Consider the following 19,477-nt stretch of genomic DNA (forward strand, 5'->3'; position numbering starts at 1 on the left):
GATTAGAGCAGGGCTTCATATCGCGGCTTTGCTGGCAGCGAAGATCCCAAGGTGTGCTGGCAATTTCATGATGCTAGGGGCACTGCCTTTCACCACACTCAGACCTTACAGAAAGCTCACTGTGATCCGTGTCTTCCTCCATGTTTGGGCTTGGTGGTTTTCTTTTTTAATTACTCTCCCAAACAACTGCAGGGCTGTTAGGCACCCTGTTGTTAGATACTTCACATGTTTCACACTGGTAAATAATGACTCATTTGCAGGGTATAGCACGGATCAATGATGCCAAAGAAAAAAAAAAAAAAGGTGTTGCTCTTCTCATAAAAATGCCCAAGTGCTCTGAGCTGGAAACAGTTAGAAGAAACAAAGCAAACAAGACATTTGGTCACTATTAGTCTGCCGTAGGGCAGACAAGGTTTCCGCAACAAGCTTTGTCTTGTTTTTACCAAGGCAGGGCATAGTAACGATATAAACAGCTCCCACCTTTCTCTTCACCTCTCTTTGCCTTTCCTCAACTTGCTCAAAAAAGCAGTTTGAATTCTGGTCAGTCCATCAGAGCAAAGGTCCTATGATGTCAGAGGCCGAACACTAAAGTTAGAATCTGTTTTGGCTTGATAGGATTTAGAATGTAGAAGACAAAGCATTTTCTGGTGTAACAACAATTATCGTTGATCAAGAGCTGGTTGATTTTTAGACTAGTTTTCTTTAACAGACTATATTAACTCCCATTTGGTCAATCCCTTTGTTTTCTGTTCCTCTTTTGCCTGCTATATTAGGGACTCTGTGCAGAAACTGTTACCACACGTGTACACAGGACAAAGCACAAAACAGATTTCCATATTTCAGGTAATTGATGGGGCAAAAGAGGTACGTGAGGAAGATTATGGAAAACCTGGGAAACCGAAGTGAGTCTGAGAAGTGCAACATCTAAACACAAGTCATGACACCTACCTGTAAGAACCTCTGTGCCTGAACTAGTTGTGTCAATGTGATGCTTCCAGGCTACCTCCAACCCTATCCAGGAGCAGAGCTCACATTGCTGGTACCTAGGCTTAGCCCAGGGAGCAGAAATCTAAATCCCTTTTGCAAGAGAGAGACCAGAAGTGTTGCTCAGCTCATCCTGGGGCAGCTTTAAGACTGAAAGCAAGAAGAGCGCAGTTCCTGGATTTTCCATCCATTTTACGCACTGGAGAGGTTCTCTGGGATCAGTTTCACCACCTGACCATATAACAACTTCCTTTAAGGTTTTGTGGCTGTGAAGGAGAATGATAGCAGCTACAGGAAGAAACCAAATGAAAACCGATAGGTCTGGGGTAGGATACTCACTACATATTGGGTGATTGGGTTAAAGTTTGTGGTCTGTGGTGTATGGCAATATGCTGTGACCAGTAGAAACAGGCAGTGGAGAGCTGCAGCAAGCAGGGATGGCATTTTGTTGTCAACTTTGCTGTACAGCCTGGGAGGAAAACAAAGCAAAAGAATCAGGAGATTTTCAGCTGACTCACACAGGAGTAAGTACCAGCATGCTCTACAAAAAATTGTATTTTGGGGCATTTTCAGCACACTGCCTGCTTACTCCATCTAAGACAGAGGACAGAATAAGATCTGTAATCATTTTGCTGCCACTTTCACTAGACTATTGCTCTCATATATCTTTTTGTTTGTTTGGTTGGTTGATGTCACCTATACTTACTCAAAACATAGAGAGAAAGAAATGGCTTGGAAAAAGCAGAATCTTAACCAAATTTCTCACAGGGACAAGTGAGGTGCTAGAAATACGTCTGCCCTAAGACAACCTGATTTTGGCTCTTCAAATATTCCTCTCAGTGGTACCTGGCAAACTCGCAGCCAGAACTTGAGGGAATAGCCAGGAATGTTGCTGTACATGAATTACATTTTATGTAACTAGAGGGAATAGGGAAAGGGAGATGAAGAATATTTTTTAAATTGTGTTTTGCTATGAATATACCCCTTCTGACTCTCCCTGACAAAGCACTTTTCTAGCTCTAGGATTAACAGCCAGTGAGGAGCTGTGGGAAGAGGCAGAACCCAAGCAGGCTGAAAATCATTGCAAGAAAGGAAATCATTGAGGAAAGTCTCTTAAGAGTACTGAATGACATGCAAGTGGGTAATGTTAACTTGATTAATAACATTACCTTGATTAATACCATGAGCTTTTGTAAAATTATGTGTTTTGGTTTTGTTTGTTTTGTTTTGTTTTTGTATTGAAAAACCTGTTCATACAAACCAGCTAGGGTCTCAGGACTTAAAAGGTGGTGAAAGCAGAAAAATCAACACCTCCCGAGCTGATTATAAACATTGGCAGTGGCTGCCTGCTGCTGCCACAGCACATATCAGAGCTGGTAATCCCAAGTAGAAGGGTGCTTCACTGTGATTTTCCTTATCAGAAAACCCTACTGTGTTATAACATACAGTTATAATATGGACATGATCCACAGCCTCACCTTGTGAATGGAGAGAGGACGGCAATGATCCCAGCAATATACTTGACGTCACTGACCAGGGTTTCCTGCAGGCATTTGCTAGAGTTTCTCACCAAAGATGGTTCTTAGAGAGGTTCATCTCTAGTGAGACTTCCCCTGGATACAGACCTGGTTAAAAGAGAGGAGACAAAAGTAGGAAGAAAGGATTTGCTTTCCCAATAGAGAGAGCACCAGAGCTCCACAGGAAGGTCTTACCCTCTGTTCTCAAGGGATGTGGAAAAGGCAGCAATTAGTGATACAACACTGTGGACAGCTTTAAGTGATGATACAAACATGATCAAAGTCTGCCCATGAAGATCTGCATGGGGACCTCACAGTGCAGAGTGACTGCGTCATATAATGGGGAGGTGAAATTCAGCACTGGTAAGTGTAAGGTGGAAAGAAATGATCCTGGCATTATGTATTCTGTGACAGATTCTGAATTGACTATTACCACTAAAGAATGAGGTCTGAGGAAACATCAGAAAACCATGCTAGACATTTGAGCTGACCCAGAATGGCTGCTCGTATATAGAAAAAAACAGAAAGTGAGACATCTCACTGGTCCAGAATATCTCCTCCCTGCCAAATCCATAAAAAATATAATCACATACTTATTTTGTTCAATGTCTGTCAGAACTGGAAAAAAAAAATGTTGGGAAAAATAGGTGTCTCCTCAGTTTCCCGAGCACCTCCATTAGTGCATCCAGAATTCTACAAAAGAGGCTATTCTGCAATTTTGAAGACAGCATCCACTGCTGACAACATCAAGACTTCCATGCCCCTAGCAGACCTCAAGACCAAGATGGATCAAGAGGGAAACACTGCCAAGTTATCAGCTGTGACACAAGCCCTTGAGATTATGACATGACTTTATAAAAGAAGCACTAACAAAACCAAGATTTCCGATGCTTTTGTATATGCAGCATATACTCACAGCATATGGTACATTAGCTTAATGCATGCAATGAAATTGTACTTCAGTGATAACTGGTCAATAAAACAGACAATAGCAAGGAAAAAAGGTAATTAAAAACAAAGTTTATGAGGAGGTTAAACAGCATCTGCTACAGTTTTGCATGTATCTTTCCACAGTTTGCAAACTTGCATTCATATTCAAATGTTGTGGGTCAGCCTCTATTTTCAAATACATCCTTTGTGCAACCATGTAGCTGAGACTAAGTACCCTATTAATTGTGTGCACAATAAACTATATAGATGGAAACTTACGTAAATAAGAACCATGCTGCTATTCAAAGTTCAATCACCAGTTAAAAGTCCAAAAATCCCAAACCAATGGCTAGAAAGCCAGAAGACTATCAAATTTGATATTTCTAATTGCAAATGGGGAAAAATAGTAATGCCCTTCTCATGTAGTGTGGACGCCCCCCTTGTTCATTTAATTTCTTGCTGAAAAAGGGAATTGGTATAAATTTTTCAGTGATCAATTTCTCTAGTATCTATATAATACAGTTAGAAAAACAGCAGCTATGTGGACAGATTCACCATTAGGCATACAAACTATCTCCTGGACAGCAACAACTGTCTTCAATTCAAAAAGCCCTGGTGAGCTAAAGCAGCCTGGGTTTGCTACCAAATTCCTTTTCTGTAGCATTCAGGCTGAAAAATGTTGTCTAAAGCTAGCTCTAAAATGCAGAAGATTTCTAGAGGTGACCAGCCAAGTCTCCCTGTAACCAGGACACAGGTGATCTGCATGACTTCCTTTTTACTTCTCTAAGTTCCTCTTTCATAAACATTGCAAAATAATTACACCCTCTCTCGCAAATCCACCCAGCACAACAGTTGCCATCCCAAATATCTTAGAAAATAGAGATGACAGACAGTGATACAGAAGGGTTTACCTTTATAGGTGATTCAATGTGGTCTTCTAATTAGATCCATCTTAAACATCCTCAGCTTTCTGCTACAGTCCAGATATTCTGACCTCCCTCAAAGGGAAACTGAGACACAGGAACAAGGATAATTACCCGAACTTCTAACTGCCACCCAGAAAGCATGTTGCCTCCAGAGCCTGGGCTTGATTTTCAAGTGTGAGGCTGACCAGAGGTTCCGCTGATGAAAAACCACAAAGCATTTCAAGAGGAGAAATTTCCTGATACCATTCAAAAGATAGCATGCATTGTTTCCCCCTGCACTGATCTCAGTCTGTCAGCATCTTATCTGCAGATTACTTTGTCAAGTGGACTAACTTGTTCCAGGGCTGCTACTAACCTGCTTTGTTCTAAGGAAAAAGAGGGTATTGAGGACTGAAAACAGTAAAATCGTGCTTTGCAGCTATGGCAAAATATTTGTGGATTTGATTTAAACAACCTAGAACAAAACTAAAGTTTTTTCCTGCCTGAGCTGGCAGCATGCTCCCTGTGTCAGGCTGGACCTGACGGGCACTAGGGATGTGCACTGATGCCCTCAGAGAAGCTGCATGATTACCACTACTATGAATGGTGGGGAAGAAGTAGGAAATTCCCAGAAACCAGGGGAAGCTCTGCAGTGTTATCTACGTTTCTACCTTGAAGACAATCTAGATCCAGGAACTTCCTGCATAAAGAGGGGACATCAGTCCAACCTTGTGTTGTGGGGGACTTTCTGAGCCAGTGGTTTATTCAGCAGCTTGGAAAGTCCTTGGAAAGATTTCCTGTTCCCCGCAACGCTGGAAATGTTCCCTGTGGAGGTCTTGACTTCTAGTAAGAAACCCAGGAGGAACAATAGCCACATGGAGGAGGCAGACATGGCCCAGGATCTCCAGGGTCACCATACAGCGTCTGAAGGCCAGGCAGGATGTATATGGGGATCCCAAAGGTGCATAAGTCTCCAAGGAAGACAATTAAGTCAAGCCATAAAGGCCTCACATTGCCACAACACGTAAGGGAAATGCAAGCAAACCAAGTCAGCAAGGTGCCTGTTGAGGTGCCATCCCTTTCCCACTTCTATATTCCCAAATTAAAGGGTTGTGGCATGAGAGCTGGTCCAACGGCTTCAATAGGGTCTAGTTGCTAACTGAAATTGGTTCTTGCAGGGGAACAGGAGGGATGGCTGTAATTGGGCATAGTTTGGGTTGCCCTTGGTGGTACCAAGAAGCAAAATGAGTTTAGTAAAGTTTGCCATACAGCCTTTGTATTTATGGAAGGTTCTGAGGTTGTCATGGTATGTGGCTGCAAATTCCCTCTGAGAAGTGGCACTGATCCAGTTTAATCCCCACCCAAACTGGTTCAGGAATCTGAACAAACAGAAAACAGAGGCTACATCTACAGTGCTAAGTGCAACCACCTCTGCCTCTTCAGAGGGGTTTTACTGCTGACCATGTGCTCGCTCTTTCCAGGCCTTTGTCTGAGCTGATTTAACTCCCTGGCCCTGCAGAAATGCAAACCAGAAACAAAGCATCTACCTTGCTTTCATCTGAGTGAGTTTAATCAGCTCAGAGAAGGGCACAGTGAGTGCCAAGGCTCGGGTAAGGAGAGGAGCAGCTCCCAGGCAGGGGAGAGGAAAGGAAGGAAGAGAGGAGGGCACAAGGGGCCAGGAGAGTGAGATGGGTACCTTGTCCCTTCTGCCCTGGGAAGCGGTTCAGCATGAGTTTTTTTTTTTGTTTGTTTTGTTTGTTTGTTTGTTTGTTTGTTTTCCTTCGGTGGCTTTCAAACAATTTTAACCAACAGCACCTCGTGTCGTAGGGATGGGTGGCAGTCAGCAAGGAGAAATGATTCCTTAAGATAGGGTTTCTGCTCAAAATAGTATTTCATCAAATTGCAGCTTAAAAGGTATGAGAAATCTTGGTTTGCAAGATTTGCAGGAGAGCGTGAAAGCTGCACAATGTCAGAACATTAGCTACATAATCAACATGGTATGTGAGCACAAAGGGATGCCCTAATCATCTGCCTTTTTTTTTTTTTCTTTTTTCTTTCCTGTACTCATTCGTCATATAAAGTCATGTTGCCAGGAACTGTTAACTTCCTGGGGTTAAAAGTTTTGACGTTTCAGCCCTGGAGCACTTGTACTTTAAGTATCTGAGGCTGCACTTTGAGAAAATCAAGCAAAGAGTGAGTTAGAGGATATCTGTTCTGAAGGAGGAGCACTCATCCAAAACAAGGCAGAGCTAAGCTGATGCAGTAATTTACTGGGAATGTGCTGTTACAACAGCAGATGAATACATTTCATCTGATGTGAACAAAATAGACCAGGGTAATGTTCCCACATAGGTACTTGAGAGATAGTTCAAAGCAAAAGTAGCTGTGGAAACAACCTAGAAATGAATTTAACAAGACACAGCCCTCTTCACTCACCCAACTTTATTCTGTTCCTGTCATGGCTATTGACACTTCAGTAAGTCTCATCTCTAGAGTCTAACCAGCATCTCAGCAATTTGTGTAATCAAATCCCATTGCCACTTGGATCCTGAACTCACAAAAGGACAGCAAAGCCTCTCAGAAGCTGAATGCAACGCTGCAGGTTCTCACAGTATTTGCCATTCTTACTATCCTTAAGTCTGAATTTTGCATGGTTAAAAATGTGTTTTACAAATGAAGAGACAGAGTGAATCCTAGTCATAAATAAATTAATGGACAGATTACTTTGAGACAAAAGGTTTTGGGAGTCTAGAAATGTCTGGGACTTCATTTCTTATCTCTCTCATGTAACTTTATATGTTTTTTTTTCCCACCTCATTATTGCAGAAAGGGATCTGGAGGGGGGTCCTAGCATATTGCTACTTAAATCTACTCAGTGTGATGTTATAGAAAATAAGGGTAACCTCATTCTGAGGTTTATTAATGAGTATTCTTACTTTAAGATCTAAAAGGTAACAAGATTGCAACTACTTTGTGCTGTTGATGCCTTGGCTGTAGTGCTGTGTCTGGATGTTGCTGTATTGGACAGCATCCAAAGGAGATCCATGTGAATGCTAAGATACGAGTGGAACATGACCTATGAGGACAGGTAGAAGGTTGTTTGGTTTAGAGAAGATTCAGCTGAGGACACAGTAACAGTATGTCACTTCGTAAGGGATTTACATGAATGTTCATGGTGTTGGCTAGGTGAAGGGTGACATGAAACCACACAGTCTGAAGCAAAGACAAATATGTTGGTGGCTATGGAGAACATGTAGCTGAAAGGTTCAAAGCACTGCATTGGGCTTCCCAGGGCAGCTGCAAATTTCCCTTCAGTGGAGATTTTAATGAACAGGCAAAGAATTGCTGACATGGGAGAGAGCCCTTTATTCTGCCTCAGAATAAAGGCTAAATAAAGAATACTCAGTCTGTAGGATGGGGCGTAAGGTAGACAGCTTATTTACCTTCTAATAACCTTTTTTTTTTTTTTTTCTGCAACGCTTTAATTTCTGTGTAATAAATGAAGTTTAAGTTGGCACTAATTTTATGTTGAAAGAGATTCATGGGAGACATGCTCTTCCTGATCTGGGTTCTCAGGGCAGTGTTTGGACTCTGCTACTTCCACCTTAGGCACATTCAGAAATTCCCTTCTGGATCTCTCCAACACAATATTCCCCCCAGTTCAAGCACAGAGGTGCTGAACTGCATCTACATCCTTATCAAGGGTTTTTTTTCCCACATGATAAGATATTTCCAGAGAAGAGCTCTTATTCATTCCCTTGTCTACATTATGTCACATTTTCTATCCTTGTTTACAAAGAAAACACTTTTCCTTCTTGGCCTGCAACTTTAAATTCCTCTGTTCCTCCGTAAGCCTTCCTATGAGTTACTCATGACCCTTTTACATACTCAGTCTAAATGGAAAATGAAAATTAATTTGTTCCTAGCATTCAGCAGAACAGGCTCAAATTGTACCGTGACCAAGCAGGACTTCCTGCAAGACGAAGAAAACGTCCCAAGACTCAAGTTTGCAAGGCACAGCAGCTGGAATAGGACCCATTCAGCCAGACAGATAGCACAGAAAACTGCCCAGTTGAATGGCTGAAGTACCACATCCTTCAGGCAGTCCTGATGCTCTGAGAACAGCAGACAGAGCTTTTCATGAGCACTTCCATACAGAATGAAGAGTACCAACCAGCCTCTTCCTTTCCCTCTTGGAAAGGTTAGCAGTTGGACTTACTGCTCATCAGGGCAGAACAGCAATCTGCTGGATCAGTGAGGGTATTCTGACATGAATAAGCATTAACTGCAATAATTTTTGGCTAAATATTAGCTCAGGGAAGGAAGAAGGTGAGACACTCTGCCACATTTGACAAGACATTAGCCCCGTCATGGGTGCTGGTTAGCTGACCTGCCTGGGACGTTGCCCCACTAATGGTGGTCTTTGGCCTTCCTCTATCGTGAGGCTAGGTAACAAACCTCACTGGCACTTGCAGCCATTTCACGGTGTTTGAATAGGGAAGGCTTGCTGAAGACTAACTTTTCTCCAGAGCAGATGGCTCCATCTTTGGCAGGGAGATGGTGTCCACGTTGCTCATGGCTTCTATGGTGTGCATGATTCAGAGGCACCTGGGTAGTACCTGAGGCAGGAACAACATATTCTTGGCATGGATTCTTGCAGCAGGGTTCAGTGGTTTTTATGGACCTTGCAGTAGGGTTCAGTGGTTTTTATGGACCCTTGCAGTAGGGTTCAGTGGTTTTTATGGACCCTCGCAGCAGGGTTCAGTGGTTCATGTCTGGTGGCTAGGCGGCTTCTGTAGACACACAGCCCCATGGCTCATTGCTTAGGGTCCTGAGCTCAGATCTCTATTCATTCAGTAGGTCCCTGCTTATTCCACCTTTTGTCCCACTCCCAGATGTCCACCTTCTTCTCTCTAACAGGCAGGCACTTTTGGTAGCTTCTCTCAGCCTGCCCAGCCACGTCTCCTTTCTAGAGCCTTTGGAGCAACACTTCCATTTCATACCAAAGTTAGCACTGAGATTTCCCAGTTCTGGGTGTATCTAAAGCACGCTGTCCAGTTCTGGGCTCCCCAATACATGAGAGACATGGGCATACAAAGATGATTAAGGGGCCGGAGCATCTGTTGTACCAGGGGATGATGAGAGAGCTCAGACTGTTCAGCCTGGAGAAAAGAAGGCTTGGGGGGAGCTAGAAAATATGTATAAATAAATAACTGATGGGGAGGAATGAAGAAGCACTGATTTTGGAGTGGCTTCTTTGGCAAGGGGTTATGAAAGCAAAGAAGTATAAGCTGAAGCAAGCATTTCTGTGTTAGAATACACAGAATTATCCATCCTGATGCAGCCATCCAAGATTTTATTCCTGATGGCTGAAACATTTCTGTATTCTGTGTCTGGGAATGTGGTCCCTCTTGGGGGGAGTTGGTGGCAGTCCCAGCAGAAGCAGAGGTGAGCACACCTTTTAGGGTCAGGTTTGGTTCTTATTTAACAAGCTGGATGACACAAGTTCTCCATGGCCTCATAGCAGCACATATTGCTTTTATATTCCCCAAATGCTGTCTAGGCTGTCTATGTCATTCTAGCACAGCAGTCATCCCACCTCCTTGCCACTTGCTCTGCTTTTCACCTTTCCATTTGTGTTATAATTTTTTTTTTTTTCAACTGAATTAAACTCCATTTCCCTGCACCATCATTTTCCTGTGGCTTAAATAGCTCTTTCTCCCTTCAGGCATTTCTTATGAAAGGCTTATGATGCCAGGAGATCTGTGGAGATGAAGGACACACGGAGAGAGGAAGCAAGAGATGCTAATGATGAGAAGGTGTGAAGAGAGCAGATATGGGGCTGGCATAAGATAATCTAGCTGCATAGTTGCCCTGAATTTTACCCTTTTTAAACAGCCACTGAGATTTATTTTTTTTTTCCCAGACTTGATCTCTGGGGCTAAAAACCTTGTTTTTAGTGCCTGTCTTGTTTGTTCGTCCTCAGCCACAACACAAACTTTCTATTTTATGCCTAAAATTTGACCTTTGGGGAGTGCGTAATAAGTTGGATGATCAGACGATGTTTGTTTCAGACATAAAGCACACAATGACTTTAAGAAACACACACCCAGTCATAACAATATTTCATGGGAGAGTTGGCTAAAAGGGAAAAGGGGGGTGGGGGAAATTGCGCTAACCTTAGATAACACATCTGAATGAAAACAAAACTGAAATAAACACAAATTAATCAAGGACTCCACATCGAACAGCTCAGTGATAAGGACTCAAACAGGCTGAGATACTTTATCTGTGACATTCTAGTTTTGTGCCTAGCATGGTGCGGGGGGTCGAGGTAGCTGGTTATGCTAAAGGATGTGTGGGGCTTGAATGGAGGTACAGGTTTCAGGTGTTGGCAATTTTTATTTTTGTTGAGTTAGTTATGCACAAACAGATGTCATGGCAGTCACAAATGAAGAGATGAATGCTCCACGAGCTTTGATATTCAGAGCTGAAAATAGCAGTAGCTGCAACCAAAGTGGAAAAAGCATTTCAATCATCACCTTCCTGGGAAAAGAAAGCCCTGCCCAATTCTTGACCTATTCCTGGCATTTCTTTCTCCCCTCTGCTCAGGAGGCTTTGTCCAGCTCCATCTAAAGGCTCCTGCTCCTTGTTGGAGCATTATAGGAGAAACAAAGTAAAAATAAAAACAACAAAAAGAAAATGTGAAACAATGCAAGTCTGTGTTGTAGCTCTTTGCATGTAGCTGTATGCTGGATGTTCTGAAAGGTGCCTATCTGGAGGCATTAGCTCACTGCTGATGGCTGCTATGGGAGAAGAGATGTGGCCATTAACTTTCCCTTCACCTCCCCATCCTTTTCGGAGCATCTGCAGTTATCAGCGGCAGGCCTACCTCACAGCCAGCTTTAATGAAGCAAGAGATTTGGAGCTCAGCTGTGTGTGGGTACAGGGAAGGTGGGAGTATCCATGTACTCCTGTATTTACAGAGTAAAGACTGAGGCCTAACTACATCCGTCAAAGTGGAATTTCGATGGCCGTCAATGAGTTTTGGATTAGGTCCCTAAGTCAGGCCAGCCACAGGTTATTTCTATAGAAGTACTGAAGTACTGAAGTACTAGAAAGTCTGATGACTGCATGCTTCCTGCTAGTTTCGTTTTATTAACCTCTTGATTTTTTTTCCTGTTATTGCTGCAAGCGCAGCCCGCTGTGTAGGAAGCTGCTGCAAGCAGTGCAGGTGTCAGCCATTTGGAGTTTATACAGCCCTGCTCTGGACAGCAGGCATTTCCTGCGTAAGGCCTGGCCCGTCACACCTAGCAACTGTACAAATGTACAAGCACAAAGTAGCATCCACGTTTTAGGCACAAAATCACGTAAATGGAGGAAAATCTCCCAGATGAGGGAAGCCAGGTCTCTGCTGTCCGTATCTCCCTTCTCTAATGATCAACCCTCAGAAGAAAATTAATTAAATTTTGTTTGACTAATCTCAGTTCCAGCCTTATTATTTTTGTACTGGTCTGTCTTTCAGAGAGCAGCATAACTCAGAAATACTAAATAGTGCTGCCGTTTAAATTCTGTGAAGGCTACATATATCTATGATGTTTTCAGAATTGTCCAAGTTCTTTCATCTGGATCAGAGGCTGGAGCACCTCTCCTGTGAAGACAGGCAGAGGGGGTTGGGGTTGTTCAGCCTGGAGAAGGGAAGGCTCCAGGGAGACCTCACAGCAGCCTTCCTGTGCCTACACCTAAGGGGGCCTACAGAAAAGCAGGCAAGGGACTCTGACAGGGGTTGTAGTGGTAGGTGTAGTGGGTTTACGTGGCAAGGTGTCGTGGTTTAACCCGGCTGGCAGCTAAATACCACGCAGCCGTTCGCTCACCCTCCCCCCTCCCTCTCTGGGACGGGGGAGAGAAATGGAAAGTGAAGCCTGTGAGTTGAGATAAAGACAGTTTAATAAGACAGGAAAATAATAATAATAATAATAATAATAATAATAATAATAATAATAATAATAATAATAATAATAATAATAATAATACAATGATGATAATAGTACTACTAATAATAATATGTACAAACAAGTGATGCACAATGCAATTGCTCACCACCCGCTGACTGATGCCCAGCTTAACCCCGAGCAGTCCGGCCCCCTCCCCCGGCTAGCCACCCCTATATATTGTTTAGCATGACGTCAGATGGTATGGAATACCCCTTTGGCTAGTTCGGGTCACCTGTCCTGGGTCTGTCCCCTCCCAGCTCTTACTGCACCCCCAGCCTGCCTGTTGGCAGGACAGAGCAAAAGTCTGAGGTGTCCTTGGCTTGGTATAAGCACTGCTCTGCAACAATTAAAACATCGGGGTGTTATCAGCACTCTTCTCATCCTAAGCCAAAACACAGCATTCCACCAGCTACTAGGAAGAAAATTAATTCTGTTCTAACTGAAACCAGGACACAAGGTTTTGGTAGCAGGGAGCCATAGGGGTGGTTTCTGTGAGAAAGATCTAGAAGCTGCCCCATGTTTGGGAAGAGCCCCATTGTTTTCCAGATCTGAGCCAATAAGCGATGTTGTTTGCGCCTCTGTGAGAGCATATTTAAGACAGGGAAAAAAACGCTGCGCCAGACAGCAGCCGGGAGTGAGAGAACAGCCTTGCAGGTGCCAAGATCAGTGTAGAGGGAGGGGGAGAGGTGCTCCAGGCGCCAGAGCAGAAGTCCCCTGCGGCCTGTGGTGAGGACCATGGTGAAGCAGGATGTCCCCCTGCAGCCCATGGAGTACCACGGTGGAGCAGGGTTCCATGCTGCAGCCCGTGGAGGAGACCACGGTGGAGCAGGTGGCCCTGCACCGATGGAGGCTGCCGCCTGTGGAAGACCCCTGCCGGAGCAGAATCCGGGCCAGACCTGTAGCCCGTGGAGAGGAGACCATGAAGGAGCAGGTGACCTGGCAGGAGCTGCTGCCCGTAGGGGAGCCAGGTTGGAGCAGTTTTCTCCTGAGGGATGGACCCCGTGGTACAGACCCATATCTGGAGCAGTTCTGGAAGAGCTGCTGCCTGTGGGAAGCCCACGCCGGATCAGTTCATCAAGGACTGCATCCCGTGGGTGGGACCCCACAGCACAGGGGACGAGAGTGACCGAGAAGGAGCGGCAGAGAAAAAGTGCTGTAGACTGACCATAACCCCCATTCCCCCGTTCCCCTGCGCCGCTCGGGGGGAGGAGGTGGAAGAGGGTGGATGGGGGGGAAGGTGCTTTTGGTTTGCTTTTTCCTTTGTTTTCTCACTTCTCTCGCTTGTTAGTAATAGGCAATAAATCTTACTATCTTCTTATGCCGAGTCTGTTTTGCCCGTTACAATAATTATTGCGTGATTTTCTCGTCCTTATCTCAACCCTTGAGCCCCTTTTCACATATTTTCTCCCCATTTCTCTTTGAGGAGGGGGAGTGAGAGAGCGGCTGTGGTGGAGCTCGGCTGCCCACTCGAGCGGAACCACGACAGTAGGACAAAGGGTAACAGCTTTAAACTGAAAGAGGGGATGTTTAGGTTAGATATATGGAAGAAATTCTTCACTCAGAGGGCTGTGAGGCCCTGTTGCAGGATGCCCCGAGAAGCTGTGGGTGCACCATCCCTGGCAGTGCCTGAGGCCAGGCTGGATGGGGCTGGTGGGAGGTGCCCCTGCCATGGCATGGGTCTGGAACAGGATGGGCTTTAAGGTCCCCTCCAAGCCAAACCATTCTGCGATTCTGTGTTTCAATGATCTTCATCACTGGCATTAGGTGTGAGAACAAGGCCTAATGTCATCAACGTAGAATCATGATGAGTGGCATTTCTCAGGCCCTGGAGATGTCTTGGGAGAGCTTAAACAAATACCTGCTGTGAAATATAGGGCTGGAGTAGATGGCCTCCCGAGGTCTTTTTCTGTCAGGTTTTTCTAGTTCAATAGTTACCCTGTTCCCTGGCACAGCCAATGCCAACCAGCTTTCTGTCCCAAAACTCACAGGAATGATTCAAAGGACAACATGGACCAGGGGCTCTTCCCAGACAGCAGCACCGCCTACCGTGCCTTGCTTTGGAGGGAAAGGGAGAGTTCAGGCAACTGGAGGTGAGCTGTGTCCTAACATGATCAGGGAACAACTCCAGTCTCCCATGCTGCACTGTTGCTGTTGCACGTGTTTCTCCTAAATTCATGGTCTAAGCATGGTCTAAGCATGGTCTAAGACAAAATAGGGATGTTTTGGGATTAGGAATGTTCTTCAGCTCCTCTGCCCTCAGTGGGAAGAGGCTGGTGCTTTGCCATATCCTGTGGCAAATCTACAGAGGCACCTGTGTTTCTCTTCACTGACCATACAGGCAATCTAAGTCAAAGCACCCTCAAAAGCATCTGCATTTACATTAGAGACAGAGGAACCCTCCACTGACTGCTGTCAGACAGATTAGGTCTACACCAAGTCTGGTAATGCAGTGCTGAAACAGTGCTGAAGCCACTTCAATGTTGCAAGGTTCACTGGAAATGAGACATTCAGGAAGAGAGCAGGAAGCTTTTGGGACAGATTTTTGTTAGTAGCACAAAACATCTTGAGTGTCCTTAGCTAAAGACCTGTGGTTACAAAGAGCAACTGGACTTTTTAAACTGTGGACTTGAAACAAGACAGACAGTGAACGGAAGGAAGTGTCCTCAGGCTTGTTTTACAGCTGGACAGGCTTGAGGCATGCACAGGCTTATCCAGGATTTCAGCAACTGGGTCAGGAAACCAAGATTTTAAAGACCCCATGCAAGAATTTCTCCCTCCAGAAGGAAGAGCAAAGCCATTTAGGGATCAGGGCCATGCTGTGAAGAGCCTGTCACAAGGCACGTAGGGGTGGCTTTGGAATGAAGATGGTTTTTACACACTCGACCTGACGGTTGTCAAAGGCCAAGTTTGTGGTCACAAGAGCGAGCTGAAGCAGGAACTCTAGTACAGCTTTTCCTCTGTGCATGAACAATGAAGGGAAGCTCTGCCTTTTTTGAAGAATTTCTGAGAACAGTAAATTGCATACTAGATCACAGCCCTATTATGTTTTTGGGGAAGTCATTTGGAAATTAATGTTTCGCAATAAGATTTAAATGGGGAATCCATACCGCTCTGCTACTCACAGGCATCCTCCAACCCAGCCTGCCACAGCATGTTCTCTCCTGCTGACGTGGGGTTAAGCAGAGCCTGGGCTGGCAGCAGCCAACAACGCAGACCCTTGCTGTCCTTGTGCCAAACTAGCACGGTCTGAGCTCTCCCTGCTTCATTTAGGGAGAAGCTGGGGTAGTAATAACCATAATCATAATAACCCTGGGCTATCAGCTTGGTAGAGTGTAAGCTGTGGAAATACCTAGCAGGCAAATGAGGCCAGGAGGAAGGATTTCAATGCCAGGAGCAGTCAATTCAGGTGACCTTTGAGTTCTTCCTAAAACGAACGTGACTTTGTGTAAGTCAGCTGACTGAGATCACACAGAGGATCAAACGGGTTGTTCCGGGCTGGTAAAAGCCTTCTTGCTTATTCAGAAGTGGTCCATTAGAAGGTCTCTGAAAGGTGGGCTAGATATACTGCTGTGGGGGGTTGACCCTGGCCTGCAGCTCACTTGTTCCCCACATGCTAATGGGATGGAGGAGAGAACAGAAAGATGAAAAAGTTAGAAAACTCATTGGTCAAGATAAAGACAGACCAGTAAGTGATGTAAAGGCAATCACTCACCACTTCCCCCAAGCAGACTGATGCCCGGTCAGGCTCCATGCAGTGGCCACTTTGCAATATAACCCTGCCTGCTGCCCCCTGCTCACCACCACCTCTGTTTTTTATCACTTAATATGTCATTATATGGTATGAAATAGCCCTTTTGCCAATTTGGGGAAGCTTTCCTAGCTCTGTCCCCTCCCAGCCTGCAGCTGAGAAAAGTCTCGATACTGTGCAGCACTGTTGAGCAATAACAGTGCTCCACTCTGCTGCTGTGCTCATAACAACAACACAGAAACACCGGTGTGCTATCAACACATGTTTTAGCAACACATCCAAACTGCAGCACCTTAAGGTGATGAATAAGGAAAGTTAACTCCTTCCCAGCCAGACTCTGTACACCTTGTGTCTTCCATCTCACCTACTTTCCTAATGCAACAGCTCTAGCTCACTGTGGCCCTGTGCTCCCTACTTTTCTCATCCCAGCCCTCCAGCTTCTGCCTTCACCCAGCACTGGCTCAGCCCCCGGGCAGGATGCTGCTGAACACAGATAAGGGGGTCAAGCTGGTCCGATCCCACACACAGCAGGTGCTGGATCAGATTAGCTGATGGGTGGTAGCTGCCCATAGGCAGACAGAGCAATGTGCAAGATCATTTGAGAAATAAACTCCACATAACCCTGTGGTTACTGTGGATCAGCTCATGAATGGCAATTGGACCCATCTTTGAGGTGACCGTCCTAAGAGACTGCTTCATGCAAAACTGCAGGTGGTTTTCTTCTGAAAGGAGGTTGGTTTTGCTGTAAAGTGATCCCATTCTGCCTTAAAAAGCCGTGATTCTCAAACAGGATGGAGATTTATTTCAGCAGCAAATCACTTCAGTTGTCATTCATATAGCCCCAAGGCTAATGATGCCCTCACAGATGATGTAATTCACATCTGTACTTTCTTACTGTAATCCCTCATTCCTTCTGGCTAACCAGGAACCGCTGCCATGCAAGGCAGCGGCCTTCTTGATAGGGTGAATGGGTTAAAAAAAGGAAATCTAGTAAAGGCTGCGCTGGCCTTTTGTGTTTTAACAATGAGAGGAAGCTCTGCCTAGTTTGAGGAATTTCCCACGTCTCCAATTCAGACTTGGAAAAGTGCTTTATTAAGCCTGTCTAAGAGGTGTTAAAAAAATAAAAATAATCAAGGAGATTAGGACAAAGATATCTTCCTAGAGCCTACGCATGTTCTCTGTTTGTTTGTTTTTTAAACCTGGATCACCGGAGGTAAACTCAGAGGAGAAGTTCTAGGGAAGTCAAATAATGCCAAATGCTCACACCAGGTTCCTGCTAGGCTGGCTGAGCCATTACTGAATTCAGTCAAGTATCATTGCTACCCAGATGCTAGAGATTTGTCCCTAAATGTCTTTGCATAAGATTTTGCTCCACAATTTTGCCAGACATCGCAAAACAGGTAAAGTGACAGAAGTAGATGAGGAATTTTCTGGATGCAAGGAGGATCTGTGGGTTGAGAAATGCAGCAGCAAGTGATCAAGCAGAAATGGAGCCTCAGGCTGTCAGATTCCCAGCATCCTTTCCCTTGCTATTCCCTTGCCTGCTACAATCTTATTGCTTCCCATAAAACTGTCACTGGAAGCGAGAGTTACAGCATTCAAACCAGACCTTTCTCCCCCCAGGTCTGAAAGCTCCTTAAGCACATAGGTGAGCATCACTTTCCCACTGATGGGGAGAGGGAGACAAGGTTGCAGAAGGTCACACCATGTCTGTCTTTTCACTGAATCCCAATCACTTAACTGGTAGGTGCTGCTGCACCAGAGGGATTTAGATGGAAGAGAACTTTTGGGGTTATAACACATTGATGAGGGTGAAAGGAGCAGAAAGTCCTCCTGCATCCCCCTGGCTCTGAGCAATGGGAACAGCACTTCAGCACCCCAGCATGACACCACAAAATTGGGCTTAGTTTTAGCAGCTCAAAACACAGGCAGGAAAGAATAGGAACAAGATAAATGCAAGATTCACAGGACATGGCAGTGTCTTGGTCTGTAGCCCTGGGTGCCCCAAATCCCTCCTCCCTGTCAGCAAGCATCATCTAATATGAGATCGAAGGTTGCACTAAAAAATACAAATGCACCGTTTCATACAGCTGACAAAAGTACCGTGCATTGAAAATCCCAGACACAGCCCACTGCAAGCATAAAAAGAACTCCAAAAAATCTGTTATTTCAGTCGTTTTTTGTTGTTATTGTTGTTGGTTTGATTTTTTGTTTGTTTGTTTGTTTTTTCCTGAAAGCATGTAGCATGCCTTAGGACATAAATGCAGACCAGATTAACACAGTGTTGCCATGCACATCCCTCTTTACCCCGAGTTTAGTTTAGATTAGTCACAGTCACAATTTCTCTACCCAGGCTAACTGACAGTAGCACTTTATCAGAATGTTGAATGATTTAATTCTTACACGGCGAAGCCAAAAGCATCCAACAGGAGCCTATCACCCGATCACCATGAAACAAGATACGCTCTGACTGCAGCTCCCCCAGCAGACACCTGCAGCAGGTTTACCGGGCATGCAAAGAGTCTGGCCCTGAGCATCCCTCCAAGCCACCTTCACCAGCCCCACGCTGCTGAAGCACACAGGGAGACCCGGTGCTGCACCGCATGCACATCACCCCTACCTGCAGGACGAGGACTGCTGGTCTTATCCGAGTCCTTTCCACACTTGTCCTCTTCTGCTGGGCAGGAAGCTTCCCATCCAAGTGTCAGCTCCCGCCCCGGTCTCTGCCCTTTGTTTTCCCCAGAGCTCAAAACACACCTCGTGTGTGTGCTGTTGCTTGTCAGGCTGGAGGGTTGGTTTTGTATTTTTTTCTCTTTGTTCTTTTATTTTTCTTTCTGCAGCAAATCAGCCTGTGATAAATTCTTGGTGAGCCACAAGCACCACAACCTCCCTTTCCTGTGATCGGTGGGATCCGATCCCTTCTCCACCAGCGTGGGGTGGAGTTGCGGCTGAAAAACAGAAGCCCAAAAGCACTAAATGGGCAGGGCAGATCTTCCTTCTCCGTTTGTTGTGTCAGGGAACATAGCGGTTCCTGCCGGCCCCAAGCACGGAGATGACCTCTGGCCAGGAAGGAACCTGGGAAATATTTTCAAAGTGATTTCCTGATGCAGGGGGGAAAGTGGATGGAAGGGACACTGGGGTGGGGGTACTCACAGGAGAGTGTAATGTCAAGACGTGGAAAACATTTTGGGAGCCAGTAGGGGCTTGGAAGTGAAAGAAATTGTCTTTTCTTATAGGGGAGACTGTTCTAGGAGCCTCAGTTATTGCTATATGCAATGATTTGGAGCCTAAGCCCTGTAGGTGTTTTTAGGCTTTCAGCTATGGTGCCTTTCTTGCCTACAAGGTGCTAAGATGCCCTGCAAATTGGCATGAGAGAGCCCTGCCCCATGAAGCTGGTGT

The 19,477-nt window shown here is 45.2% G+C and overlaps 1 protein-coding gene across 3 annotated transcripts in view; it reads right to left on the reverse strand.

The window, feature by feature from the left end:
* ADGRF5 (adhesion G protein-coupled receptor F5) overlaps positions 1 to 19,014 on the reverse strand; it is a 40,055-nt gene extending 21,041 nt beyond the window's left edge. For 2 of the 3 annotated variants that reach the window (XM_084285175.1, XM_084285173.1), the window contains exons 1-3: positions 18,699 to 19,014; positions 2,463 to 2,609; positions 1,324 to 1,453 (exon numbers count right to left, since the gene is read on the reverse strand). In XM_084285175.1, the coding sequence (XP_084141301.1) occupies positions 1,324 to 1,428 (105 nt within the window). In that variant the 5' untranslated portion in view covers positions 1,429 to 1,453; positions 2,463 to 2,609; positions 18,699 to 19,014. Of the gene's footprint in view, positions 1 to 1,323; positions 1,454 to 2,462; positions 2,610 to 8,855; positions 8,919 to 18,698 lie in introns of those variants that run through there. The other variant, XM_084285174.1, reaches the window with a different exon arrangement.
* Between the last annotated feature and the right edge of the window lie 463 nt (positions 19,015 to 19,477).

The sequence above is a fragment of the Netta rufina genome, assembly GCF_964035555.1.
Source record: "Netta rufina genome assembly, chromosome: 3".
Taxonomy (NCBI): domain Eukaryota; kingdom Metazoa; phylum Chordata; class Aves; order Anseriformes; family Anatidae; genus Netta; species Netta rufina.